The sequence below is a fragment of the Diaporthe amygdali genome, assembly GCF_026229845.1.
Source record: "Diaporthe amygdali strain CAA958 chromosome Unknown NODE_51_length_283962_cov_64_506962, whole genome shotgun sequence".
Taxonomy (NCBI): Eukaryota; Fungi; Ascomycota; class Sordariomycetes; order Diaporthales; family Diaporthaceae; genus Diaporthe; species Diaporthe amygdali.
In genome coordinates, this window is record NW_026517071.1 from 3,759 (window position 1) to 30,336 (window position 26,578).

Sequence of the window (26,578 nt, forward strand, 5' to 3'; positions counted from 1 at the left end):
TAATTATTTATATTTTAAATAGTATAAAGGATTTACTTTTATTTTTTAGAATATTTTTAATAAATTAATTGTTTAAAGTAAATATAAAAGATTTAGATTTAAAAGTTTATTAATAGTGTATTAAGAATAAAACTAATAGCTTATAGTTTATATATAAGGATAAATATATTTTTTTTAAAAGATAGTTAGTAGTATTTGTAAATAAGTACTTTTATATAAAAGTAATTAAAGACTTGTATTATAGGGTAATATTGGCTTATTTAAGTTATATAAAAATATATAAATTAATAGTTAAGAAATATTAGTAGTTAGAATTTAGTAAAAATATAAATAACTTTATTATTAACTGTTTATATTATTTATTAAAGAATTTTTAAGATAAGATATTTAAGTTATTAAAATTAATTGTTGTTTTTAATTAATTATAGAAGTATATTATAATTAATTTTAAAAAGGTATTAAAGTATAAGGATTATAGCTATAATTGTGCTTTAGTGATTATTAATAAATTATTTAAGGAGTTATAAACTTTTTTTTATATAAAGTTTGTAATTATTTAAAATATAGTATTGTTTTATTAGAAAGAATTATTTTATATTAATAAATTTTTAAAGATTATAGGAAATAATAAAGGCTTATAATTTGTAGTATAGTTTATAAATAAGATATTTAAGATTTTTAGTATTAATTAGTGGTTATTTTTTTTTAAATATTTTTAGAGTGTAGGATAGGTTAAGGTTTTTAATAAGTATTTTAATTAATGGTTAAAGCTTTTTATTAATTATTTTTAAAATAATTAGTATTATAAATGCTTTATTGTAAATATAGTTTAGTAAGTATACCCTTATAAAGTATTAAATAGTGTATTTTTTTTAAGGTTATTTATAAATATAAAATGCTTTTATATTATAATTAAGAGAATTATATATAGAATTTTAAAAATATAGCTATATAGGAAAAGCTGTTATATGCTAATACTTAAAAGATTGTATTTACTTTATAATAGTATTTTAACTTTATATAATAAATTAATAGCTGTGTATAGGATTATATAGTTAAGTAAGTAAATAAGTATTAATAGGAGTTAAATTTTAATATAAGTAATTATGTTTATGTAATTAAGAAGTTTTGGTTTATAAACTGGCTGAGCAATAAGCTAGACTTTTTTATAACTTACTTATTATATAAGATTATAGTATATAAGAGTTACTTTTTTAAAATAAAGGTATTTATAAGCTAAAAGATATAATATATTTTTTTTAGATTAATTATAATTAAACTTTAAAAACCTATTATTAAAGTAAAACTTTAAATAGTTTAAGGTAAAATTAGTAAATAATAAAGAAAAATAAAAAGTTAATTTTTTAATAGTTTTTTATATTTATTATAATATTTTATAATATTAAATATAGTAGTATAGATAAGATTTAAATTCTGAATTTTATAATGTGAAAAGCTTTAAGAATATACTTATATAATTATATAAGTTTTATTAAAAGTACTTTATTATAAAGAGTTTTTTATATTAGTTAGCGGTTTAGGAAATAGCTTAATTAAATAATGAAGAAAATTTGCTTTATAAAAATAATAATTTATTAATAAAGATAAAGGGATTATAAAAGTTATATATATTAAAGAGGTAAAAGAAATAAGAGTTAGAAATATAAGTTTTTAGATTAAGCAAATTATATAACTAATTATAAAAAAGTTGTATAATAGGGTATATAGGCTTTTAATATAGTAGTAACTCTTTAGGTAATTTTTTTTAGCTTAGAAAAGTTAAATTAAAAGGTTATTAGTTTAACTTTTTATACAAGTACCCCCTTTTTTAAGAGGAGAGTAATATAATAGCGCTATAAGTAGGTTAAGTAATTGCAGGTAGGCTATAGTATATAAACTACTTATAGCCTTAAGGCCTTTTACTTTTAAGGCTTAATTATAATTAAAGGTATTTTTTCCTTTTACTTTTTTTTCTTAATAAGATAAGGTTTTATTTAGAATTTTATAATAATAAGTAAGATTTAAGAGCTTTGCCTTTTTTATATCCCTCTTGTGACAATTTAAGACAACATTGTTTAAAGATTTATTTTGCAATTCGCATAATACTAACTTTGAAATTAAACTCAAAAGTTATTTATAATATTCTACTTAGAATCACTAAGCACTCACATGTATCGAATCGAGTGATCAGTGCATCAGCCGTAAGTCTTTGCAGCCCTTAGTTACCTTACCGATTTTCTAATACAATGACTCGCAGCTCCAACTGTCCGCAGAGTTCCCATCGCCCGAACCTGTGTACTTAGCCTGCAGTGGGTACCTGCATATGGGGCGCTGCCGATAGACCTCAGTATGTGTTTGATCATTCGTCCATACAGTCGCGATGATGTCATCCGGCGCTTCCTTTCCCTCGACCCATGCCATGAGGGCAAGAATTACGTCGTGTTTGGCGTCACGGAAGCCTGGCACGCCCGAGACACTTGCTCCGAGGCTCGCGGCCTGGTTAGCACCAGCGATGTACCACGGAGCCTCCATGGTGGAGGGAGTGGACATGCAGTGGCTGTATTGCAATTAAATTTGTCAGCAAACTTGGAAACGCATGATGATGTTCAAGAGAGTCTAGAGTGAAAAGTCAGGCACAAAGAGACCACTCACTCCATGCCAGGAATCAAGAACATGCGGTAGAAGTCGTCCATTTGAGCACCTTGTGGCACAACCGCTTCAGCGACATGTTCGTAAAAGTAGATGCTGCTGCCTGTGGCCAACGTGGCATCTGAAAGGCCGTGATGATGTATGACTTTGCCACCCCGCTTATGAAAGGGTGTGAGATCGAAGTCGTCCGCGGTCGCATTCCCGGGATTGATCTGCTCCGCGAGCTGAACGGTGCTATAATCCAGATCTTGATAAGACCACGACGGGCCGAGACCGAGCAGGTTCCGCGCAAAACCGGACTGATTCTCCAGTGAGGCGTCACCACCGGTACCGATATTGTTGGCCCACGCGCTCTCGGTGCCCAGAAGGTAGTGAGGGAAAATGAATGTATCATTGACGTCAACCCAGTCGCTGTAGATCCTATACAGCGTACCGATCTGGTCTGCATTCAAGCAATTAGTCGCAGTGGTAGAGTTGCACAGCAACGTGAGTGGATTGAAGCGGCATGCCAGGGGGTCGGAGATGATGTTGTCCTCATAACCATCTTGGGGGTCGCACTGTCTGATGACTTCATCATTCAGAGTCTGATACATAGACTGGGGAATGACATGGGATGCGTCCGAAGGGGTATTGTAGGTCAAGGTTTTGACTGCGTTGAGCTGCAAGTGAGTTGTCCACCAAGCAGGAGCACCAACGCTGACGCCGTCATAGTCCTCTGGGAATAGTTCAATAGCACGGAGACCTTGACGACCTCCAACGGAGCAACCACTAAAGTAGTTGTAAGTGGAAGCACTGCCGTACCAGGCTTGTATGATGCTCTTTGAAATGACAGTCGAGCCATGCATAGCTCGCCAGCCCCAGTCGGTGACGGAATCTGGGTTGTTGTATGCCCAATCTGTATCCTGATACGCTCCACTGTGACCAGTATCGGTAGACATGACCGCGAAGCCATAACCTACTCCAGCACCCTAAGAATCCTTTGGGTTAATTCCAAGTACATCATGCGTGATAGGAACTAGCAGAACATACCATGTCAATGTAGTTGATTCCGCCGGCATAGCCACCGTTGCCGACCGCACTACGCCATCACACCGACCTGTCAGTCACCCCACGTGCAAAATCCGCAATTGGTGCTTTCATTTTACTAACAGGAAACGCTGGTTCCATGACTTTGGAAGGAACAGACCGAAGCTGTAGTACGTTCCGGCTTCGGTGGTAGCGTTGACCTGAACTTGGCAAAGAGCAGGCAGGTTTTCTGGTGACGTAGTGTAGGCTTGGTTGCTTTTTGGCACGACGAAAGTCCCGTTCTGGGCGACCTGCTCGGCACTGTAGACAGTGGCCGTGGTATTGGTAGAATCGAGGTATGACTGGAATGATGCGACTGAGCAATTCATAGCAGCAACAGGAGTTGCGAGCGCAATACCGTGAAATACAGAAGTCAACTTCATTGTGGCAATTTGCTTGACTATTAAAATGCATGTAGACAATGGCTCTGACTGAGTGTTGGGGATAGATAATTGCAACGAAGTGTTTGTTTACATATATAATCGCGTGTTTATGTGCAACATCCGCATCTCGACATATTTCGGAATTTTCCATGACACTAAATCTAAGCTTGTCTTCCTGGATTGTTTGCGCAGCGTCGTACTCCGAAGGGGTGATTTTCTCCTTACTATGCTGTATATGTTCATGGCGACTTCGGTGCTTTCTCGGCTGCTCGGCTGCTTTTAGGTGAGCGACTTTGCTCCAAATTGTGCACAAACGGACAAGGATTCTTAGCATCTAATTGCCCTTTTTGGACTGGTGCCTCTGTCCTGTTTTGCTCCAGAGTATACATCATTGCAACGATCACAGGGGTCGGGCTAGCTCCTTGGACATTTCTGGTGGGAGACGGTTCGCTTGCAGAAGATCCTGACGAAACCTTTATTTCGCTAATCTATTCACCTCACCACATCCATACCATCAACTTGTTCCCTCTGCTCGGAATCCGACACTTAGGTCGGCGTTCGCATCAGCCGAGGTTCACTTTCCTCGTCAAATGCCTCAAACACTCAATTCTCTTCCCACTGCTCTGAAATAACTGGGGAAATGTCATGAGCCTGTTTCTATTTCAAGTAAACCAATGATTTATGTCACCACATCCTACATATGTTCACTAATCATTTATTCCCTTATTCGGAATCCGAGACATAGGTCGGCTTTTACACGAACCAAGACCAGCTTTGTCATGCTAATGCCTTAAATTATCAATTCTCTTCTTGTTTCCCTGATATATTTAAAAAATCAATGGGCCAGCATGGCCAGAGACCTGAGCTTTAACGTGACCCACTCATGGCTCAAGGAACTTCACCGAGATGCCCCATGAATGTGCGCCGAGCCTCTTCTATATATCCTTCTTCCGACCCAGATCATAGCCTCGATGGCCTGAATTCTTGTGCATATCATTTGGAGCGTTTGGCTTTGGGCAGAGTCCCTTCCCGACAGCTGCGGCCGCCACGCCTCTTATCACAGGACGCGTGGGTCACGAGGCTGGCTCGTGGGCAACGCGCCGCGCGCAGGTCAAAGGTGACTGTGACACCGTCTCCTCGTCAGTTCGCACATGGGTGTGCGCGGCCGTTGGAAGGACGACTAATGGCTCTGGCCAGATGGTTTGTTTGAGCTTTGTCTTGCTCATCGCCGACGTATCTGCATTCTCTTGGGAAATATCTGCATCGGCCATAGTGACTGTCTTGTTTTCTCGGTCTGGGCGAAAGTGAGGTTGTGTGTTGACACTGAAGTGCGACAGAGTCAGGTTGTGCGGCAGAAGCCTAATTTCGATGGCTGTGTACACCGCTTCGTGCCCCGTCATAAGTGCTCCAGGCAACAGGCTTCGGGTGTTGCAGGCTGCCTAGATGCTCTAGTTGGCCCAAAGGGCCTCGATGTAAAGTCCAGTTATTCAGTGACTTTGAGGACATCACTGACACCACGCAGGGCAAGAATCCACTGTCAGAAAAGGTTGGTCGTGACCAAGGCACCTTCACGGCCACTCTCATTCTTTCTCTCAACATACTTTTACGTCTCACCCAGATAGCCATACTTGGGTGTTTTGCGTTATTGCTGCCGTATCTTACAAGTACAACACACAAGCACGTTAGACAATCTTCGCTCTAGCACAAATTATAGGCGATCACTCTCGTCTCCCCCGTATTTTGTCTTGGTTTCAAGAGCTCTAAAGCCTCGATCGCCTCAGCCTTGCTCCAACCACGAACACAAGATAAGACACGATCGATCTGAGGAACGAGAACCATGTGCCTCTGCCAAATTCACCCATCAACCTGCTCAAAAGATACATCTTCTTAGCGTTGGCACACGCCTCGGAGTCCCAACTTGCTAATGACTTCTCACCCCGCCATACTTTGGCAAGTTCTCGGCAATGGCTCGCAGCCTGGTCAGTGGCCTTGCCTGCGTGCGGACGATATGTCGCCAGCGCGTCCCCCACAAGCACCACATGGCCGTCAAAGAAGCTTGCTTTGCTGCACAGAACATCGCTGACTTTGGTGACGAACGGATTCTTGGTCGCAGACACCAATTCAGCGAACGGAGCAGCCATGCGCGCAACTAGTGGCCCGCGGAAACTGTCCCAGGTACACGGATCTACACTCCCCTGTGGCACAGTGCGTTTGTATCGGCGGCCGCTAGAATCCGTGAAAATCGCCGCCTCGTTGGCGGTTCCTTCGGCCACGTCCTGGTAAAGCACCCAGTTGATGAGCTGAGCTTCTGGCGCAAAGTCGCCGTCGTCTGTAGGAATCACGTAACAAATCATGTAGGTATTCTGACCCATCAGGTTGAAAGAGACTTGACCACTGAAGAACTCGGATGTCGCTTGAGACACTGATGCTCGCGGGACGGCGCCTCTCCAGGCAACAAAGCCTGCGTACTTTTTTTGGCAAGCCAGAGGCGCATGGACCAGCTTGCGGATGTTGGAGTGCAGCCCGTCCGCACCGATGACGAGCTCAGAGGTGATTGAGTGTTCCTCGCCTGTCTCAACATCGACGTAATGAAGGGTGACTGTCCCATTCGTGTAATGGAGGCTGGTTACACGGTTCCCAGTCAGATACTGGGCGGTTCCGTCTCCGGGCTTCGAGGCCGGAGGCGTAGGGCAGGCCGTGGAGGCATAACCGTCGAAGTTGGCACGTAGTATTCGGTACATGAGACCCCAGTTGGTCCAGTACCTGGTCGTGCCCTTATCCGCCTTGACGAGGTTCTCGCGTTTGCGGACAGAGATGAAGTTCGCTTTGCTCTCAAGTGACGTCGTAAGGCAAGTTTGGTCATGTTGACGCAGGAAATCATTCACATTTTCATCAACACGGATCCCAGCATTGTGACTGCTCCTTTCGGATGCACGGTCCTGCTCGAGGATCGTGACGTTGACTCCCTCTCGTTTGAGGTGCACACCGTGCATTAACCCACTCAAGGAGCCGCCGACCTGACAAATCTGTGAGAAATAGCACCGGGAATAGAGCATTCATGTGAATAGTACGGTGACTTACTATGACAACTGATTTGAACATTGTCATGATGTGGCTTTTTTGTCGGGTGGCGGGCTGAGTTGCTCATGGGAAGGTGGAGGAGGATTGGGCTGGGAGAGCGGAAGCCACAGAGGATTGCAGGACAGACCACTCCAGTACGTGTGAAAAAATGCTGTTCACCCACTCAAATTCCCTTTGAGTGAGTGGAAGCACGCTAGTGCATGTTGGTCGAATTATCAGGCATTCCTGGCCGATGATTGATGAAACGACATTGTGTTGGCCCAACACGTGGGTCTCAAAATTGGCAGGGCGGTAATAAGCTAGAAGTATTGTGCATGGATCCATTCAAAAAAGCTTCGCAAAATTCTGTCAATCTCAAAGGAAGGCTTGGATGTCGCCCAGCTCTTGAATGTCTACGGCGCTGACTGCCCTGATGCTGTGGGGCTTCGGAACTGATTTCTACATTTGCTTAAGGTGGATATCGCTATCTTTGAGATCCTGTGACATTTGAAAAAGTCAACAGTAGGACGATGTACGTTACGAAAGATGGACATGGAGGTTTCACGGCATCAATCAATTACTTTGATAAGAAGATTCAAGTCTTTGAAATTGTTTAATTCCAGGATGCTCAGCGGTCAGGGGCCAATGAAGTTGGGAAGACTGACGGAAAGACGAGTGAAAGATGAATGATTTTTGTATGTTTAATGTTCTCCCAGCACGTCTGCCACCATCCCTCTTGCGATTCCTTCTCGTCGATATTGGCTGTACTCACAGTGCCACCGCCTAGCGTCATATCAATCGCAACTCGCCACCAAACTCATATGCTTGCTACTTCACCAAGAACCCAAAAAACACCTACATGTTACCTAATTATTGCGTTAGGCGGTCAACTGATTGTTGTGTCTACGCTGCTCCCAGAAATCCAAGAGCATCCTGTATTCCTCAGTGTAAATCCGCGAGAAGTGCCGCAAATTGCCCACAACCTAGCGATATGGTTAGTGTTTATCGCTGAATGCGCTTATATCACTGCTAGATAGATGAATTTAAGTGCCTTACATGTCTGTTCCTAAAACAGGGTCGTAGTATTCTCATCTTCCGAGCAGTCAGACATTCCGAAGTGAGCGATCATATCTTTGCAAAATCGAATCTACTCACTCCACAACAATCCACGATGATGGCTCCGCACATCCATCAATATCGTGTCGTCTGGACCAACGACCTCAACTGTTCCAAAAGAGTGGAGAGTACTTCGAGATGGAAACGGATCAAGGAGTCAAACGACCCCAACTCACGGTTTAGGAAAGCAGACTGAGCAATCAATGTGCATGTGTCCTGCAACGACCAGACGTTCATTGCCTCCATCAAGAAGCGACGCAAACGGCCCCAGTGGTCCTCCGCGCACCTCAAGAGCACCAGATCCTGAGGCGCGCACGCCGGCAAGACCGTCACAGGCTGAGATCCGCCTGCCAAACTTCACCGGGAACACCAGCTACCAGAGCGCTGCGTACCACGTGTGAAGCTTCAAGGCTGACAAACACGAAGGCGACCGGAGGCCCAGCGGATGACGTGCGCAACTGATGGCGGAAAGTTCCAGCACGTCACGGGAGCGGACATTGGCACGGGGGAGCAGTGGTATTTGCTGACGTCAATGGAGCCCTCACTATACAATCCTATACGAGGCTGTTGGTGGCGAGAACAGCTGTTCGGAGCCTGCGACGGATCACATTTTCAGTGGCTTTGGCGGCTAGATGAGGGTCAAGTATGTTGCCATGTACGAGTCTATTTAAATTCGTTGGTGGCTACACAAAGACTCGGCCATTCCGTGGGCCAGTGGCTTCGCGGGTGATCCGGTCCGAGCGAGTTACACAGGCCGTTCGTTGGATGCGTGACTTGGTGGGCTATTTTCCGAGGGCTGGGTGGCTTGCTTGCTTGCTTAACTGCTTGCCTCTGTGGACGGCCACGAACAACGGCTTGCGCAGGGAGGCCGGCCGGCCGAGGCGGTGTTACACAGGGATTCCCAAAGGTCTGGGACTGCACGTCGGAAACTTCCGAGCGTGTAAGCCGCGAAGCCCATTGGCTGGACATTTAACATTTTACACATTCCTTTCGCACTGCAGCACTCCTGAGGTGTATCATGTTGTGTCAGACTTGATGCGTGGAGGGGGCCAACCGACTCAATTTTCAGCCTCATCTGCATGACTGAGGCGCTGCAGCCCCTGCAGATGACCACTTCTCATCGTGAAAATGAACGACCAGTCGAGGCCCGTTTAAATTTCCTCCTTTTGCCAGATTAATTGTACACTTGCTTTTTCTCGTCTCTATCTAGATTAAGCCACAAAAACGGAACGCACGCCCACGAAGAACAGGCCATTGGCGATAGCGCAGCAGCATTGTCGCCGGCACAGATTCCTCGCGTCAGACTTACGCCGTCCCAGCGATGGCGTAGAAGCACTGTCGCTGTCGAAGTGGCGGGGTAGGAATTTGGAACAGTTTTGGAGGTTGTTGTTCTGCCCTTGCCGAAAACCGTACCGTAGAACCTTCGCACAGACAGCGTTATCCGAACACGGATGGGGTATCATTGTAAGTAAGGAAAAATGCCCACAAGGAAAAAAAAAATCAAAAAAAAATCGGAAATGTTCCCGCTGTTTCCGTAATTACGCCTGGTCAGCCTCGTTGGAATGAGAGCGCCCGTCCTAACGGTGGCGCAGCCGCGCCGTCAGTCTGAAGAGCCTCTAGCCTTGAAGTTTGTCATTGTGGACACATCAGGTGGGCGCTCCATGTGGAACGAGGGAGGCTAGACGTCTTGGTGTCGTCAGGAATTTGTTTATCGCGAATTGAAGTTGAGAGATGCACGCTTTGATGTTGCTGTGGGTAACATGCATGTTGCTCTGTAATCCGTGGTTCGGGGGCACATTGCGCTGCCCCGAGGCGGAAAGGAACCACTTTGTCGATATTTAGCCCACGCCCGAGGCATTTTCAGGAATCGCCGCCTGCATGTTTGCATGAGACTCCGGGACGTTGTTGTGGGGGGGCGGCAGGGGCTGTTTTAACCCTGTCGGCCGAGCCGAATCCTCCCAAAGCCTCGCTGCACCTGTTCGCGGCGGGCTGCGCCGTCCTGGAAGTCATCGGTGGAGCCGTCGCTGCTGACAATCTTCTGGCTCGGCTTGTTGCCAAACACTTGGATGAGGACGGTCATGGCGAAGCTGCTGACTATGCTGACGCAAAGGATGCCGATCATGGCCAGGTTGCTCCGCCGGTACTTGTACGGGCCGGGGGCCGCGTCCTCGGGCCACCCCGTGTACAGGGCGTAGGTGGTCGTGATGCTGCCCAGGTTTCCCAGCCCGGAGACGAGCGCCGCGGCCGCTGCGACGCCGACCTCGCCGTGGCGGCGCTGGAAGATTTCGTTTGTCCAGGTCATGCAGATTGGCACCGTGGGGCCCAGACCGAAGCCCACCATGAGCAGGCCTCCGTAACGGGCCCATGGGTTTTGCAGTGCGAAGGTGACGGTCAGAAGCCCGGCGATCTGGATGAGCACGGCGCACGAGAAGAAGATGGGCCGAAGCCGGTGGAAGCGGTCAGAGATGGGAGTGACAATCAGGATGGCAAAGAAGTCCATGACCCAGATGGGCGCGAACAGCAGGCTGACCTGGATGCCGGTGTACGACGGGTTGATGGAGGCTATGATGACGTTGCCGTAAAGTTGGGTGCCGATACCGACGCCCACGACGCCAAAGTACATCAGCACCAGCGGCCAGAGACGCCAGTCGATCAGGACATAGCCTAAGTCTGCCCATGTCCAGGGCCGGGGATGGTACACTCTCCTGAGATCGTGGTAGTGCACCACAGCGTCCTCCCCTGTGAGCGCCTCAGGTGGTGCGGGAAAGAACCTCATCAGGCCTTTCGTCTCACGCTTCTCTCCCGGAGGAAGAGGCCTGTCGGGAAGCCACCAGAGCAGCGTGAAGCCCAGAATGACAGCCAGTGCGCCATAGATGAGGAACATCCACTGAAACCCGACCAATCCTCCAAGCCCGTCCATCTCCTGGAAGCCAGCACTGACAAGACCGACCACAGCGGCGGAGATCTGGGCGGCGCTGAAGTAATAACCAATCCGCTTGCCGGTGCGGCTCGGGGGGTAGAACAGAGTCAGGTAGTAGCTCATGCCGGGCCACATGCCGGCGATGACGACGCCGAGCAGGAAACGCAGCAGCTTGACGGACCAGGCGGCGCGCACGGCGGCGAAGCACATGCCGATGAGGCCGACGGCGAAGACGATGCGGGCCATCCAGACGCGGGGGCTGAGCCTGCTCATGACGAGGTTGGAAGGGCAGTCGAAGATGACATACGAGACGTAGAACAGGGCCAGGGCGGTGGAGGTATCGCGCGCTGTCAGGTGCAGGACCGACATGAGGTCATGGCCCTGGGCGACGTTCATGGTCTGGGCGAGCCCAATGTTGGAGCGGATGGCGGAGCACAGGAAGTAGAGGATCCAGAAGGCTGGGCAATATGATGAGTCAACAAGTCCATCAACTGTCGAGAGACATGGAGGTGACACAATGTCACATTGTGTGGCACATGTGAGTGAAAATACCTGGGATGATGCGCAAGTCCAGCTTCCGGTAGACTGCCTCGACCCTCTCGACGGGGTAGTCCTCCTGAGGCGCAGGCAAGACCTGAGTATGTGGCTGTTCCACAACATTCTTGGTGTAGTCGTCGTCGCCAATGCCGCCGCCGCCCGTGGCTGGGGGCTCTGGCGCCTTGGTGGTGGCCATACTGAACTGCAGAGCAATGGAGGAGCGTGCTAACAGTTTTTCAGGCCAGGCCTCCAGCTTGTCACAAGAATGAGGGTTCCTCAGGCTCGCCCGGCGCGAATGATATCTATAATGGATGTCGAAGGTCTGTCTCCTAGGGAGCCAGAGATTTTTGAACGCTGCAGAGACTTTAGAGAAAATTCAAGCCCGAGCTCGGACGACAATGAGATTTATTCTCTCACTCAACATTTAGACTGATTCGGGGTCCGGTCAGGAGGGTTATCGGGGTCGCAAAGTGGAGAACGCCAATCCCGCCATTTTGACGGCCGAGTCGGTCTTCGCTCGTTCGCTCGGTTGGGAACGGCATTTCTAGCTGCATGAGCGACCGTGACAGGCCCTTGCGAGAGGTTGAATATTCAGATTTTGGACCCCAAGTTATGTCAGACTACTTTCAGTTGCTTGAATTCCTAATATTGAACTAAAGCACCTCCTCTTTCCACGGATGAAACTGGTGATCCTACCGGTGCCTAGGTACAAATGTAATTTGTTATCTGATCCGATTTTATCAGATCAGAACATTTGGCCTGTGCTTATAGGGTTGGGGTTTTTTGGGGGGGATGGGTTACAAGCTTCGAGTCGTGCAAGAAGCATCAAATACCAGCATCTGATGACAGCGTTTAATAGATTGAGGATTGCAGTCTCAAGATTAAAAATCAGAAACTCATGGATCTCCAACTTCACACACGCACATGAAAAGTTTTGGCTGGTAATAATAATATTGTACCACTGGGTCGTTGCACTCATCACACCCCCCAGATTCAGGCCTCAGGCTGTAAGGCTGAAATGCGACAACCTCGCTTTTCAGGACACAACGCAAAGATGCCTGGCCAGTTTTGGGTGATGTGTTTGTTTGCATTTCCCCGCTTCAAGTCTTCGTCTCAGGTCAGACTCACCGGCAACTTGATCCGTCATCACGAGCTCTTGTCGATTGCCTCGAGGCACTTCTAGCTTGGCAGCACTTTCTTCTCTTCTTCTCCGTGCCTCTCAATGAGCAGGCAGGCCGCGGGACCATGGCTTGGGCTTCGGTGACGGGGCATCGCATCACATCTCGACATCACAGCCAGGCACAGCAGCCTGTCGATCGCCTTCAATACTGAGATGCGCACGGCACGTCTTACGAGGCAAAGTGTACCTTTACGAAAGCTGCCAATCCTAACGGACCAATCTCAGCAGCTCACGAGTCGTCTCGGCGAGACACATGCTCCCGGTCACGAGGTCCTCTTACCTGTGATTCTCTTGCCGGGACCGACGGAGCTGAGTCACCACAGGACTACGCAACGTCCATGCTGCCATGGTACCCCAGTGTGGCTGTTGCCTTGATGGAGCCATCCCTAGCACCCAAAAGGGCACTTCACTGCCCAAGCACAGTCCACAGAAGCGTGTCGACGGAGCCCACCTCCTTCGGCATCGCGCCCCGTCCCGCGGTGGCGACCCGCAATGGATTTAACTCACCACACTGGGAAGACTGGTACGGGACCTGCCTCCTTTCAGTGCTCGTCTGCCTTCCTGCCGTCCCGCCTTGCCGCCTTGGGACCGCGAGAGACTCTGGGCGCCCCTGATTGGGACTCAAGTCTGCCAGCAGCACACACACACAAGCATTGCTGCACAGTACGGCTGTACCACAGCTACAGCTAGAGCTAAGCCAGGCTGCCACGTACTTCAGTCCGTCACCACCTCTGCCCAGTGAGGGCGCCTCTCATCGTCGCCTGCTCCGCTTGTCCAACACATCCCAGGCTACGCAGCAAACTGTCTGCGGCGCAAGAATTTTTGTGGGTTGGGATATGTCAACCACTGCATTGTTGCTGCCTCTACCTGTGGTGAGGCCTCGTTGGGCCGTGGCTTGCTACTGCCGAAGCAGTTCTCTGCCACGGCCCGAGCATGGACGCGCCTAATACTCGCCTCCAGGAGAATCCTTCCGAGGGCCACGGACTGGGCCACGTTGTGTCGGTCCCTGCATACTTAGGGCGCTGGCAAGTGCCAGCAGCCAGGCCGGTGACCACAGGCCGCCACATGGCATTCAGTCTCCATGGTGTGCGTGGCGGTGCAGAGCTGACTCCAGTCCTAAGCAACTCTGTGCGCCCAAGGCATCATGCGGTCCTTTGTTCTTACCATGCCTGTGTAGGGCTGAAGGATCAAAGTCTACCTTCGCATTAGAAGAAGGGATTAAGTGGACTTCCATTAGGAATGGGTGGGTGGGAATGTTGCCCCGTCTGCCTACAGGCACGCCGTCATTTTGCCCAGATGTGAGGTACCTGCGGCAAGTAGTGAGTCACCCTTACTGCCTGCACCCGAAGGCGTCCGTCGAAGAGTCACATCTGCCTAGCGCCGTCTTTCTCCCTCTCTCTTTTTCGTTCTGTCTGGTGTCAGGATTTCTTATTAAAGAACAAAGGGGTTCCCAGCTGGAACAAGCCTCGAAGCGTTGCGTTGTATCGAAACCACTGGCCAAGATGACGGTGGTCGCAGCAACAGAAACAGGTTGCCTGGTTTTGATTCGGTAGTGGCTGAGTTGCCTTATTTTCGCGTTGCATGCGCCCGCATTGTTTCCTCTGTCCTCAACCTCTCATCTTGTCTTATCGTTATCGCCGCTCTAGGCTGCAAGTACCCACGTACCGAAGTACCAAAGTACCCGCCACTTCTACTCCCACTTCCACTTCATCCGGTCTAGCTGACTCAGCAGACCTCGTTCAGCTGTCGCATCCGCGTCGGTCCCGCTGATTGGATCAGATTCGGCCTAAAGCTTGCGCAGCGCAGAAGCTCGTCGTTTAGTGTTTGGTCGACCACCAACGCTTTGTTCCCGCCTGACCGGCGAAGACACACCACGATCACATCATAAATCTTTGTACCACCAGTTTCTATCAGCCTCACATCTGGCTTTATTAATTACTGGACTCTCCCATACTTACTCTTCCAACCGCTCCACGGTCGTTCGACTTCGGCACTGCATCGAGTCCGACAAACATCACCGATCGGCTCTCACGATAATTCGCTCCTTGCATCACGAACAGTCCTCGACCGGCTCCCACTCCTACCCGCGAGGCACCCCTCACATGACTGATCCCAGCGTCACAATGAGTGTCGCCTACGAGCCTCGCTCCTTTCACGAGGACAGCCCGTACGCGCCCGTTGGCGAGAACGACCATGACATCAACAAGTACATCAACGAGGCCAACGTCGCAGACATGGCGAATCTGGCCGCCGCCACCTACGAGCCTGCCAACGACTCCTCGCCAGCTGTCTTTGACCCTTCGCCCTCGCCTGCTCTCGACCTTCATCCCGTCGGGCCTCCTAACGTCGACCCTGCCAACGTACCCGTCAGAGACCTGTCGCCCGCTATCCAAAACGCGTTCAACTCGACCCAGAACCACTCACAACGCATCAAGCCCATAGCGAAGCCCAACCGGGAAGTGACAAAGAGCGAGGACGGGAAATTTATATGCACATGGCCTGACTGCAACGAGCTGCAGAAGAAGTTTCAAAGAAAATGCGAATGGAGGTTAGTGGGTTCTTTTATGTCGTCGTTGTGCGCACTACCGCTGTGGTATAATTTTGCTAACGAACCTTTTCTTCTTTCAGTAAACACATGGACAAGCATGAGCGACCTTATGTCTGCACAGCAAAGGGCTGCGAAAAGATCCAAGGGTTCACATACAGCGGCGGCCTGCTCCGACACGAGCGCGAGGTCCATGGAAAGCACGGCGGCCCCAAGAAGAAGCTTCTTTGCCCCCACGAGAACTGCAAGCGCTCTAGTGGCAAGGGCTTCTCTCGCCAGGAGAACTTGTCTGAGCACCTGCGTCGCGTCCACACGTCTGCTGGCCCCATGCAGATGGACAGCCCCGGCGACAACAACACCGATGATAGCGCCAGCGATGTTGCCTCTGCCGCCTTCGCCGTCATGGCCGGCGTCGCCATGAGCCCCGCAAACCTCGACAACCACTCTGCCGACACGGGCATCAAGCGCAAGCGCAGCCCTGACGACCTGGGCCGTAGCCATGATCCTGACGACGACAGGGACGACGACGATATCCGTGCGGAGGTCAAACGGCTCCGGAAGGAGGCTGCCGACCTGCGCCAGCAGCTGGAGGAGAAGACTAGGTCCAGCAGCGAGATGCAGGCGCAGCTAGCCGCCATCCAGCATGCCCTGGGCAACCCCATCAACCAGACCCTGGGACTCCAGCAAGCACCGGAGCTCTAGGTGGGTTTCCAGGATGTCGGGGCCACACAAGGTGTCGGGCCACAATACCGGGCGGACAGCTGCCCACCAACCATGCGCGGCGGTGAAGTCCGCGGCGGCGGCGGTGGCTTTCAACAAGAGCCGCTTCGCTTTGCCATGTTCGGCACTCAGCTGTGTTACCTGGACGAGCATAATCGGTGGATGCTCGCGCTATGAAGCGGCTGGCGTCTCATCCAGCGCAAGGCGTCCAGCTTTGTTTCTTTTTTCTTTTTTTTTGCAAGGCCATGGATGCGCATCAACGGTGTTCAGGTCAAGGAATTTGTTCTTCTTTCGTTTCTTTTGTTATTGGAGGGATTAACCATGACGGATAGTGGACTGATGGACGGTTTGTGTTCATCTTATCCCAGGATCATTGATGGAGTCTGTCTATCTGTCACAAGGAGTTTGACTAGCGTCTCTGAATTTTTCTGATTTGGTTGGGTGTTTATGAGGGTGTTGGTTCGTGACAAGGTTGGCAAAGCGGTTTCTTTTGGACAGCACAACGACATCCCGCTTTCTCTTTTGTTTCCTCTTCCACATGATGGCGTTCGGGATGGCAAGAGGCAAGGAGTCCATGATTTCATTTGTCACGGTCCTGCAAACTGAGATACCCCCCTGTAGACGAATACACCAGAGCTAGATCTGCTTGTCCTTTTTTCATTTCTCTCGAGCCTCGGGACGCTGGCCGTCAAGGATGTATTCTTTCCGTACTTGGATCGTGTCGATCCCATTCTGAAAGCGGTCAGGGTTTGGGCAACAACATTGACTCAATAACAGACGAGCCGTTGCTTTTCATATCCAATTGACATGATGGATCGTGGCCTTGGTTCCAGAATTGCCCATTTAGATCTGACGTAGGCTTTGTCGCCTATTTCTTGGGAATTTTAGCCACTATGTATCGATTCACTCACATCATCTTCAAGCATAATATCAATGACTGTTTCAGGTATCGTTTTTATTTGCCTACAGGTGCAGCTCTTATGCAACAGTTCCTATCAAAAAACGGTTCGTTACAAAAATCCAAAAAGAAAAAAAAGAAACCCCCCGAGAGGCATACTGAGGAGAACTATACTTTGCTCCCTAAATACTGGTAACATAGAGATGCAGAGATGTAAGGCCGTCTTCCTCATCCCCGCCGCCTAACACCAAGCACATACTCATTGAATGCATCAGATAACGGTTCCCTACCCAAAAATCGAACTATACTCTCCATCTCATCCTGACTCCCGCCCTTTTCAAGGATTGTGTGGCGGAATCTTCGGCCCAGATTGCTGTCCATGATGTCACCTTTGAAGTGGCTGTAGAACAGATCTGCTGCATAAACTTGAGAGCTTTCAATATCGTCTGTTAGCGTGTGAGCTGGATTATGGACTCTCGAATCTGCGACTTACAACAGGTACGCATAGTACCCGGCCTCGTAGTCGTCTTGGACCAGGTGCGTGTTAGTGGTGTAGCCATGTCCTGATACCTTGTCATCGCTACTGGTGTCTGAGTGGGCAGTCTGGCCAAGTTCTTCACCAAGCTTATTCCATGTCGACGTCAGGTCGATGGCTTCTGCTTCCTCGAAACTAGAAATCCGGTTAATGGCCAGATCAAAGGCAGCCCGATGCAGCTGTTCAAGATGGAACAGCGGCCCGAAAGTCAGACGCCTGGACCGGATTATGGCTGCAATCATCATGTGTGGCATTTCGACTTCTGGGCGACTGACCCCGTCATTCTCTCCCTGCCAACTTCGAAGCATGTCCTCGTTGAGATTTGAATAATGAAAGCTGAGGTATTTAAGCTGGGATGGCTGCCAGCACCATTGTTCCAACATCTGGCTTGGCATCTCGCCAAAATCTACCGCTACGCCGCCTGGGCCGTGGAAGCGGGCGTACTTGGTCTTGGACACGAGGTCATGAATTCCGTGCCCAAGCTCGTGAAAGATGGTGACGACGTCGAAATGCCGGAGCAAGCTGGGCTTGTTCGGTGTTGGTTTGGAAAACGCACAGAGTAACGCTGTGACGGGATGGTTTCTCGTTCCGTCCTCCTTGACAAATCCCTAAATCAAATTTTTGAGATGCGGATCACAAATGAAGGAGATGAAGGTAATACTCACAGGCTGCAATGAAAAGCAAGCTGCTCGGGGAGATTTTCCAGGGCGATAATAAAGGTCTAGATAAAGATAGCCGAGAAAATTACCACCGCCCGCATCATCATTGTAAACCGAGAAGATCTTTACATCTTCATGCCAGATTATGTCCACATTCTTGTCCACTCCTGTGATTTCAACGAACCGAAGCCCAAAAAGACGGGAGAATTGCCTGAGCATGCGTGAAATCGTGATCTGGACGGGGAAATACTCCATGATCCTTTCCCCGTCCAGGGACAGCTGCTGTTGCATCATCAAACGACGGTAGAAGTCAAGGTCCCAGGGCTTGATATCTTCCTCGAGCTGAGCCTCGTCTCCTTCATTGCTAGTGCCAGACTTCTTAAGATCGTTCAAAGCCTTCAACGAATCGAGGCCACCAGGAGCCAACTTTTCTCGCAGGTCAACGAGAAATGCTCCCACGGTTTCTGCAGTCTTGACCATCCTCCCCTGCAGGCGAAGGGCAGCATGGCTCGGGAACCCCAGAAGATTGGCTGCCTCGTGTCGAAGGACGACGGCTTCTTTGAGGAGAGGTATGTTCCCACTGCATCTGTTCTGACAGGCGATGAAGAGGCGTCTTCGGGTATCAGCCTTGGCATATGACATGATTGCCGTGTCGCCTGGGTCGGCGAGATAGACTTTGAATGTTTCTTCCTGCTCTGTCTTCTCAAGCCGGCTTTGAATACTTGTTGGCACGCCATCGAGCTCCTCCGAAGTGAAGCAGATGAACTCATTGTCACTGTTGATGTTTTCAAGGAAGCCAGCTCGTATCTGACTGAGGCGGCCTTGGATCGCTCTGAAGCGTTGTCTCTGCTCCGGATCCAGGATTGCGGCGCCGCTCTGGATATGCTGGTAATGGATGCGCTCCACAAGCAGAGTTGATTCTGGATCAAGATTCTCTTGGAGCTCGCGCACAGCATTAACTAGTCGGTAAATATCCTGACGCAAATAGGCTTCAGCTTGGAAGTCGGCGAACAGCGTTTGTGCCTTCGTGGATGCTTCACGGAGTTGCTCGTCTTCAGAGACCTGGCTATAAAAGCCGAGCAAGTTTGCTTGCGATCGGAACTCGTTCTCCATGTGCACAAGAGGGAGCATTACATTGCTGAAGGTTGCTGCTGAGGGGGTAATCGTCCTCACTAGTTCATCTTGTAATCGCCTGGCATTTTCGACCAGTCTCTGCGCACTGTTGAGTATCGACCTCGGTGACTTCGAAAATGCAGGCGGTGGTTGAGTCGTGGTCATCTTATTGTTGTCTTTGTACATGCTGAAGGGGCTTATTAGGAATTTTGAGGATGGAAGAGCTGTTCCAATGAAACGTCCCGGTGGATTGGTATCTGATCTATACGCTAAGACCCTGTTATCAATAGAAGTATCTCTTTGCCTACTGTGCCGCACTCTCACCTCCAAGCTTTTCCTTATAAAGGAGGTGCAACTTACTTCGAATGACATAGAATGTAATGGTCCTCGCCTCACAACGTTATTCCCTTCACATCTCGATCATTTAGTCCCCCCATTTTTAGAGCTAGGTATTCTCGCACATATTCTTGATGCTACCTAAACTTGCTGCGTCCATTTCTATTATATAGAAGACAATAGTGCCGTCGAATTCCTCCGTGTACATACTGGGGTCAGTATGCGCAGAGAAAAGAAACCATTTACCATTGTAAGTACACATCGAATGTTAAAACTCATCAACCTCCGCATAAACAGAATCCTCACTCACGATTGTGGGAATTTGATAGCCATGCATCCTATGCTATTCATGCTCAGAGAAATATGATCAAACTCATTCCTCGTTCAATCACTGAGTTTCGAAGGGATCAAATCTGCCAGTCGTCACCTTCTTAAAATGCACTGGTCAAAAACTTGATTCAATGAACCAATTATGGTAAGGGCTACGTTTTGCGTATCAAACATAGCAAACAGTGGAAGCAAATTTCATCAAGCTTCACGTATGAATGGAACTAAATCTGGATATAAAATGAGCGTCCGCATTCCCCTCCAGGCTAAGAGAACATCTTCCAAGCGTACGATGCACTTTCATGCGTGCTGACCCGCTCAGCCCCAGAATGCCACTGCCTGCTTGCCCAACGATTGCTGCCCAGCAGTATTTGCATGGCAGCCATCCTGCACCTCGCCTTGATGCAGATGAAACGCCCCTGGATAGGTCACATTTTGAGTTGCATCCTTGGCGGCTTGTTGAGCGAGGGCATCGGTTGACTCTGGACCACCGGGCCCAGCTAATTGACAAGTCTGCCCAGCGTCGTACAGCGGCTGGCCGGTAATGTAAATCGTCGCGTTTGGCGCTGCGTGCTGGCGGGCGTTGGCAATGACTTGCTTGACCTCGTCGTAGGTAGCTCCGCTCGTGAAGATACAGACCTGCACCCAGACTGCGCTGGGCTTCCCGTATTTCGCGACTTGCTGGTCGAACAGTTGCCAAGATTGCGAGTTGGTGTCTGTCCATGACTGGACGACCATGCCGCCAGTGCCATATGGGCCCCACATACGCTCCCCTTGAACAGCCACATACCCTTGAGCAACATTTTCGGCCATGGAACAGCCGACGAAGCCCATGGAGTGGACTGGATCCGCGGCATGTGCAACCATTGCGACCGCGCCGACAGTCGTAAGCGAAAGAAGAGGAGTGAATCGCATGATGATGATGATGGTAATGATGGTGATGATGATAATTCACTCTTGAAACTTACTGAATGAATCTGACTATTGCTACATGTCACTTCTATGTCTTTATATATCTTGCAATTGGTATCTTTAGAGACAGGTCAATAGTTGCGTGGGCCTTAGATGTTTGCCTTGAATCTGATAATCTTCATTTGATTTATCCAAAGTGAGATATCAATTCATCAGGCAATTGTACACGACTCTGTCTGCTTCATTCATTTGGCACAATGATCAATGGTATAAAGCAGAAGAGTGAGTTGTTGAGATACCGTGTTAGCATGTTGTAACTGCTGCAATGATGTCCAGCACTAGCGGGGTAGAATGTCTCGGTAGCATGGAGCGGGATTATGAGTAGCAGAATAGGGCATCGGTAGCAGAGAACGGGAGTGTCAGCATCACGGAACAAGAAATCATCGGCGCAGAATCAGTAATCGGTAGTTGAGGACGGGACATTAGCAGTACATATGGAGCCAGGTACACCGCTCTCAATATGGAAGTCCTGCGAGATTTGAAAGCTTAGATTACAGTCCCAATACACTGCTGCAGCATCCGGTTAGACTTGATCTCACGATTATCTAGGTCCATACGTTCCAAGGCTCCGCATTGACGCACTCGTCACTTTATCATATACTTGCCAGTAAGGAATGAAAGGGTAATCGAATTGGAGTGACTTGAATGCAGATCTAGAGAGTTCTAGAATAAGTCCACCGGTACGGATCTCCGATATACAAACGTGCCACAGGACTTTAATTTTGGCGATGCTTTGTACCAGTCATTATACTGGCTACTAAATTGCACGACAACTTCGCCGGCCTTTGCAACGCAGAGCTCGTTCAAAAATATACGTAAGCGAGGCGTAGCCAGTCCTGGTGAAGAACCAGCGGGCCAAAGAATTTAGGCTACAAAGCTGTGGTGAGAGTCACAAAAGCAAGATCTTCCGAGGTATCTTCATAGGGCGTACCTGGCATTGCGTGGACTTAACTACCTGAGTAAGGAAGAAAGCGGGTTGGAAATTACTGAATCGTCCTAATTTCAATCCGGTGCCGTCTTTCAAAATTTGTATCAATACTCAGCAATCTTGCGGTTAAGTCATTCGACCTGGCCAACTCAATGCTGGACATCTTTGGTGACCAGCATTCGGGCAAAGTTGGTTTCGCTTCAACTGCTTGCAAGACCAACAGTCAAAGTGATTTGCATCATCACTGTGGCGTAGTATCTCGATATAGAACGGTCCATGGTACGCGGCCGGGCTGTTTGTGCTTCAACAACCGATCGCTTGTGAAGAACAATAAAAATAGAGAAATAAAAATTTGATTCATAGTGGAGCCAACGTGCAGCGATGATGGACCGAGCGGCCAGGGTCCTTACTGTTGTTGGTACCGGCATTCATCACTTTGTTGGTAAAATGCCTCCCCTAAATTTAGGATGGGACACCAACTGCATAACCTCCAACACATTTTGGGTAGGAAAGACACGCTCTCAGCTCATTCTATGGGCACCTGCTCTTGCGCCAGGTCTGCCTCTACAAGCACCGACTTGGGCCAGACCTACTTCACGTCCTGCCAAGAGTGAGGCACGGGGATGGTGACCACGGTTTGTATCTAGCAGGCCCCAACCAGTGAGAATTCCGTGCAGCATATCACAAATTCCAATTCTCTGGACTTGTGTCCCTCGTCTTGGCCATGGCCTGTTCTGTCCTGAAACACGAGGCCTGGTAGTCATGATGTTGGGGTCGACATTCGTTGAACAACGAAGGGATCGCGGCCAGACACCACAGAGCCTGTCTCTCATTGCCATTACAGGTACATTCATAGACGAAGGCAAGTATATAAATCAGAAATCTCTTCCAGAGACTTTTTTTGTTCTGTGTTTAAGACATCCCATAGCCTCTTCTGCCTCGCATTCCCTCAGCTCAATCATCGTTCTTCAATCTCTGCTGCCGTTAGCCTCTTCGACTCTACCAATCTGGAATTATTCCTTTTGTCTATTACACCGGTTGTATAGAATCTGTTCAGCCTCGAAGCGTTCTCGATTAGACATCCAGGTAGGTTGTCCGTTCTCGAGCGATGCTTATGGTCTAGCTAAACGCATATGCAGTCTTACACCAAGTCAAACTCTGACGAGCATCATGTGTCAATACACTATCTACTTGTTCAAATACTGCAATTGCCAAGATGCGCGAGTCAACCTCCCAACAGGCTGTGACGGGGAATGCACAATGACGAGAGCAAACACAACCACGAAAAGAACCGAAGCCATCTGCCGGGATCATCCACGTCCAAGTAGTACAACCCAGAGACGGGGAAGGGAATCTGGTCGTCGACAACACACCAGACGTTAGATGAGGCGGTGATTCAACAACATCACCATCACGACTTACAATGCGGGCTGGTTCCAAATGTATTGTATGGTTTAGATAGTTCAGACTGTGTCTATGAATCAGACAGAAGCGCAGGTCGTTTCGTATCACAACATTGTTCCAACAACATCGCAATTGTCTAGTGCCCCTGTCTCTAGTACTCCGTGTTCACGTACTCATTGATGCGATCTCTCCTTATTTCATCCAATTCCTTTGCATGAAACACAATAGTACCGTCGAACTCCTCGTCTGCTGTAAGCCCTATTACTCTGGGACTGGAGTCCTCCGTCGTGACGTGATGGTCAAAACAGATTCCAATGTAATGGTAGTCTCTTTGTTCAGGACCCTCGGGGCCCATGACACGCTTCGGCCATCCAAAAACATGTGGCAGCCTGGACACCTCAGCACCAAATATCGCCCTGCTGACATCGCGGGCCATCTGGTCAATGGCGGCTTTGCCTTTTCGTTTAACCCGACTGAAGCTATCCCCTTCTACCAATGGATCCATGGAGGGGTCAATGGATTTCAATAAGTCCCCATTTATTCGCACTGAAATACGAGTTGGTTGGTCTCCAAGGGGGAGAAGATCGGTGGGTGCGACGGAGATAGTCATGGTGGTCTTCTGTCTACTTTCGTCAAGCGTCCGGGATTACCTTCAGGATTTCATATGGTGGACAGTTATGGACATACCTCGAGTAATTTTCGCTGAACTGGGTCTCTTGTCTCTGGCAAATGGCAAACGTTTGGAGAGAAAGAAGAGGGGCCAGGAGTTTCGGGTGCCAGGGCTGGCGGCGGGGTTCACTTTTTGTTCGAATTTGAACCACCAACAGGCAGCCAGTCGCCCCCACCCAGCTAGACACCAACTGCATAACCACAAATGCAGTGTCTGCGTATATATTGCGCACTCAACGCCACAGTAGCCCATGTTTGTTGGCCTCTCACGAAGAGATAAATGACAGCTGATGTGCATAAGCGCAACATCATGCCAGGATTCAAATCCCTCTTTTTATCATATCATTGAGGACAAATAGACTGCCAATTCAACTGACTGCGTGAAGTGGAGGGAGCAAATGGCCAAGGCTGTCGTAGGCCGTGCACGCAGGTGCTTACGTAACAATCAGAGTCACGTTCTATGCTTTAGAACATGACTAAGAGATTCTTTCTGTTGCGGTATTGAGATGTGCTACTCCGGGGGGGGGGGGGGGGGGAGAATGCATTTGATCAAAGGAGCGTTCAGTCGTAAGCGTACGATACCATATGATCTGGCCGCGATACTAGGCCAAAGGGTCCTCACCATATGGTAAGTTGCTTGCCTGGCTGACTCGTCTCCCGTCATGCGCCTTACGGTCTTCTGCCAAGGCCTGCGCAAACTTGCTCTTCCCTCGTATCACTGGACCCTTCCAGTAGAACACGTATACGGGAACTACCACCATACAAGCCAGAATCGCCAGAATCGTGCTCGCCCACTCAGTTGGATACTCATTGCCAATCCCTTCGTACATCGGCACCGCAAACATAGCGCTGATCCCAGCCAAGAAGTCTCTCGCAAAGGCGTTGCCGCCACACGCCGAAGCAGAGTACGGACCGTAAGCCGCGATCATGTAGTCAACCGAGGAGAAATAGATGGCATAGTTGGCCATGCCAATTAGTAGACTGAAAATCATGGGCGCAATCCAATGCACCCTGGGCGGACCAAGTGACGTCCACGCAAAGCCAATGAGGCCAATAGGCTCGAGGGGCGCTAGGAACAAGAGAATCTTCATTCGGCGCTCCGCCTCAAATTCCTCGCCCTTCTTTTGCCGTGTCCGTGTGTAACGGTAGATCCACGGCAGGTAGATGAGGTACGTGAGGAAGTAAGCAACGTTGATCGGGATGACGGCCCACGCGGACTCTAGCACCCCAAAGTCCCAAGCGGCGTAGACTGACGGGAAGCCTTCGAGGAAGATGAAGATAAGAGCATCTGAGAAGCCTGAGAGGAGAGACAGAAATAAAACAATGGGCTCGCGAACGAACATCTCGAACGGGCGGGCCCATATCTTGACGGCTTCTTTAAGTGAGATGCGCGGCATCTTAAGCTCGTTGGGGCCGTAGACTTCGAGACCAGGATTTGCCTTACGACGGCGCTTGGCCTCTTTGTCAATGAGAATTGTGCTGCGGCATTCGGGCGTGAAGAAGTGAATAAGTTGGACAGCAGCCCCGAAAATGAGTTGGATATAGAAAAACCAATGCCAAGACAGATCTGAGGGAGTACAAGGTCAGTTGAATTGGCTCAATGGACAACTTCATGCACGGACGCTCGACTTACAGGCTTGAATAGGGCCACCAATAACTCCTCCGATACTTGTACCGATGCAAGATGACAGCACGATGAAGGCTAGCGGCCACTGCTGCTCGTCAGGCTGATACAGATCGGCGATAAGCCCAAGAGTCACACTGCCACCTGCGGTAGAAAGGCCGCCCTGAATAAAAGTTGTTCAGTCAGACCCGAATTTCGTCTCTGGTTAGCATTGATGAAGACATACCAGAGACCGACACACGATGATCGTGCCAAAATTAGGTGCAAAAGCACATGGGAGCTGCCAGATGTTGATCAAGAACATGCTCAGCTGTAAGATCGGCCATCGCCCGAACTCCTCACTCCAAGGCGCCCACAGCTCGCAGCCGAAGCTATACAGCACCAGGTAAACACACTGGCCAACACGGGCTGCCTGCTCGCTGATGCCAAAGTGCTCAGCCAGTGGTGTCACCGCGTTGGGGAAGACCGACGTGTTGAAATTCATCGATATCTGAATGCCGGCGATGACACACAGAAAGCTCCATTTCTTCCACCTAGGCCAGCTGTATGCGAGCTTTTCGTAGCAATCCTCTTCTGTCAACTCGGTCTTGTCCTCTGGGAAGGGAGGACGACCCTTCTTCGTGAGTCCGGCGAGGGAGCTGTGTCGATGGTACGTTTTTGTATATGACTCGGGCGAGGGATCCTGGGCTTCGTCTACTTCGATATCATCCTCACGACCGCGAGGGACATCCAAGAGGCCCTCCTCTTTGTTGGCTTCAGCCTCTGCTCGACGGTTCGGAGCCTGAGGTATATTGAAGGGCGGCTGTTTGTATGCTTCGGGGTCCATTTCAGGATTTTGCTCGCCCCCTACCGGGCATCCTCTTGCGACCATATTGACACCAACCAGATTTTTATAAATATGGACAGTCATTTGCGCCGGCACTACGAATCAATGGGAT

General features: G+C 49.1%; 8 protein-coding genes across 8 annotated transcripts; 2 read left to right on the forward strand and 6 right to left on the reverse strand.

Annotated features, from left to right (window-relative positions):
• Nucleotides 1-2,238: 2,238 nt before the first annotated feature.
• J7T55_006889 (uncharacterized protein) lies at nucleotides 2,239-4,097 on the reverse strand (the record flags this gene model as incomplete). The annotated part of the gene is made up of 4 exons (XM_053135026.1): nucleotides 2,239-2,557; nucleotides 2,653-3,617; nucleotides 3,679-3,727; nucleotides 3,799-4,097. 4 exons carry the CDS (start codon nucleotides 4,095-4,097, stop codon nucleotides 2,239-2,241), a joined length of 1,632 nt encoding a protein of 543 aa, XP_052987174.1.
• A 1,073-nt stretch (nucleotides 4,098-5,170) lies between these two features.
• On the reverse strand, nucleotides 5,171-7,205 carry J7T55_006890 (dihydroxypyridine 3-monooxygenase; the record flags this gene model as incomplete). Its single annotated transcript, XM_053135027.1, has 3 exons — nucleotides 5,171-5,469; nucleotides 5,956-7,114; nucleotides 7,179-7,205. 3 exons carry the CDS (start codon nucleotides 7,203-7,205, stop codon nucleotides 5,171-5,173), a joined length of 1,485 nt encoding a protein of 494 aa, XP_052987175.1.
• Nucleotides 7,206-8,328: 1,123 nt separating this feature from the next.
• Nucleotides 8,329-8,674, forward strand: J7T55_006891 (uncharacterized protein; the record flags this gene model as incomplete). The annotated part of the gene is made up of 2 exons (XM_053135029.1): nucleotides 8,329-8,450; nucleotides 8,527-8,674. 2 exons carry the CDS (start codon nucleotides 8,329-8,331, stop codon nucleotides 8,672-8,674), a joined length of 270 nt encoding a protein of 89 aa, XP_052987176.1.
• Nucleotides 8,675-10,203: 1,529 nt separating this feature from the next.
• On the reverse strand, nucleotides 10,204-11,926 carry J7T55_006892 (vitamin h transporter 1; the record flags this gene model as incomplete). The annotated part of the gene is made up of 2 exons (XM_053135030.1): nucleotides 10,204-11,651; nucleotides 11,746-11,926. The coding sequence occupies 2 exons, from the start codon at nucleotides 11,924-11,926 to the stop codon at nucleotides 10,204-10,206; spliced, it is 1,629 nt and encodes a 542-aa protein (XP_052987177.1).
• A 3,107-nt stretch (nucleotides 11,927-15,033) lies between these two features.
• Nucleotides 15,034-16,157, forward strand: J7T55_006893 (c2h2 transcription factor; the record flags this gene model as incomplete). Its single annotated transcript, XM_053135031.1, has 2 exons — nucleotides 15,034-15,458; nucleotides 15,539-16,157. 2 exons carry the CDS (start codon nucleotides 15,034-15,036, stop codon nucleotides 16,155-16,157), a joined length of 1,044 nt encoding a protein of 347 aa, XP_052987178.1.
• A 1,144-nt stretch (nucleotides 16,158-17,301) lies between these two features.
• Nucleotides 17,302-19,566, reverse strand: J7T55_006894 (metallopeptidase MepB; the record flags this gene model as incomplete). The annotated part of the gene is made up of 3 exons (XM_053135032.1): nucleotides 17,302-17,506; nucleotides 17,567-18,216; nucleotides 18,274-19,566. The coding sequence occupies 3 exons, from the start codon at nucleotides 19,564-19,566 to the stop codon at nucleotides 17,302-17,304; spliced, it is 2,148 nt and encodes a 715-aa protein (XP_052987179.1).
• Nucleotides 19,567-20,361: 795 nt separating this feature from the next.
• On the reverse strand, nucleotides 20,362-20,958 carry J7T55_006895 (uncharacterized protein; the record flags this gene model as incomplete). The annotated part of the gene is made up of 1 exon (XM_053135033.1): nucleotides 20,362-20,958. One exon carries the CDS (start codon nucleotides 20,956-20,958, stop codon nucleotides 20,362-20,364), a length of 597 nt encoding a protein of 198 aa, XP_052987180.1.
• Nucleotides 20,959-23,498: 2,540 nt separating this feature from the next.
• On the reverse strand, nucleotides 23,499-26,511 carry J7T55_006896 (mfs multidrug transporter; the record flags this gene model as incomplete). Its single annotated transcript, XM_053135034.1, has 6 exons — nucleotides 23,499-23,970; nucleotides 24,035-24,069; nucleotides 24,394-24,449; nucleotides 24,639-25,583; nucleotides 25,650-25,803; nucleotides 25,867-26,511. 6 exons carry the CDS (start codon nucleotides 26,509-26,511, stop codon nucleotides 23,499-23,501), a joined length of 2,307 nt encoding a protein of 768 aa, XP_052987181.1.
• Between the last annotated feature and the right edge of the window lie 67 nt (nucleotides 26,512-26,578).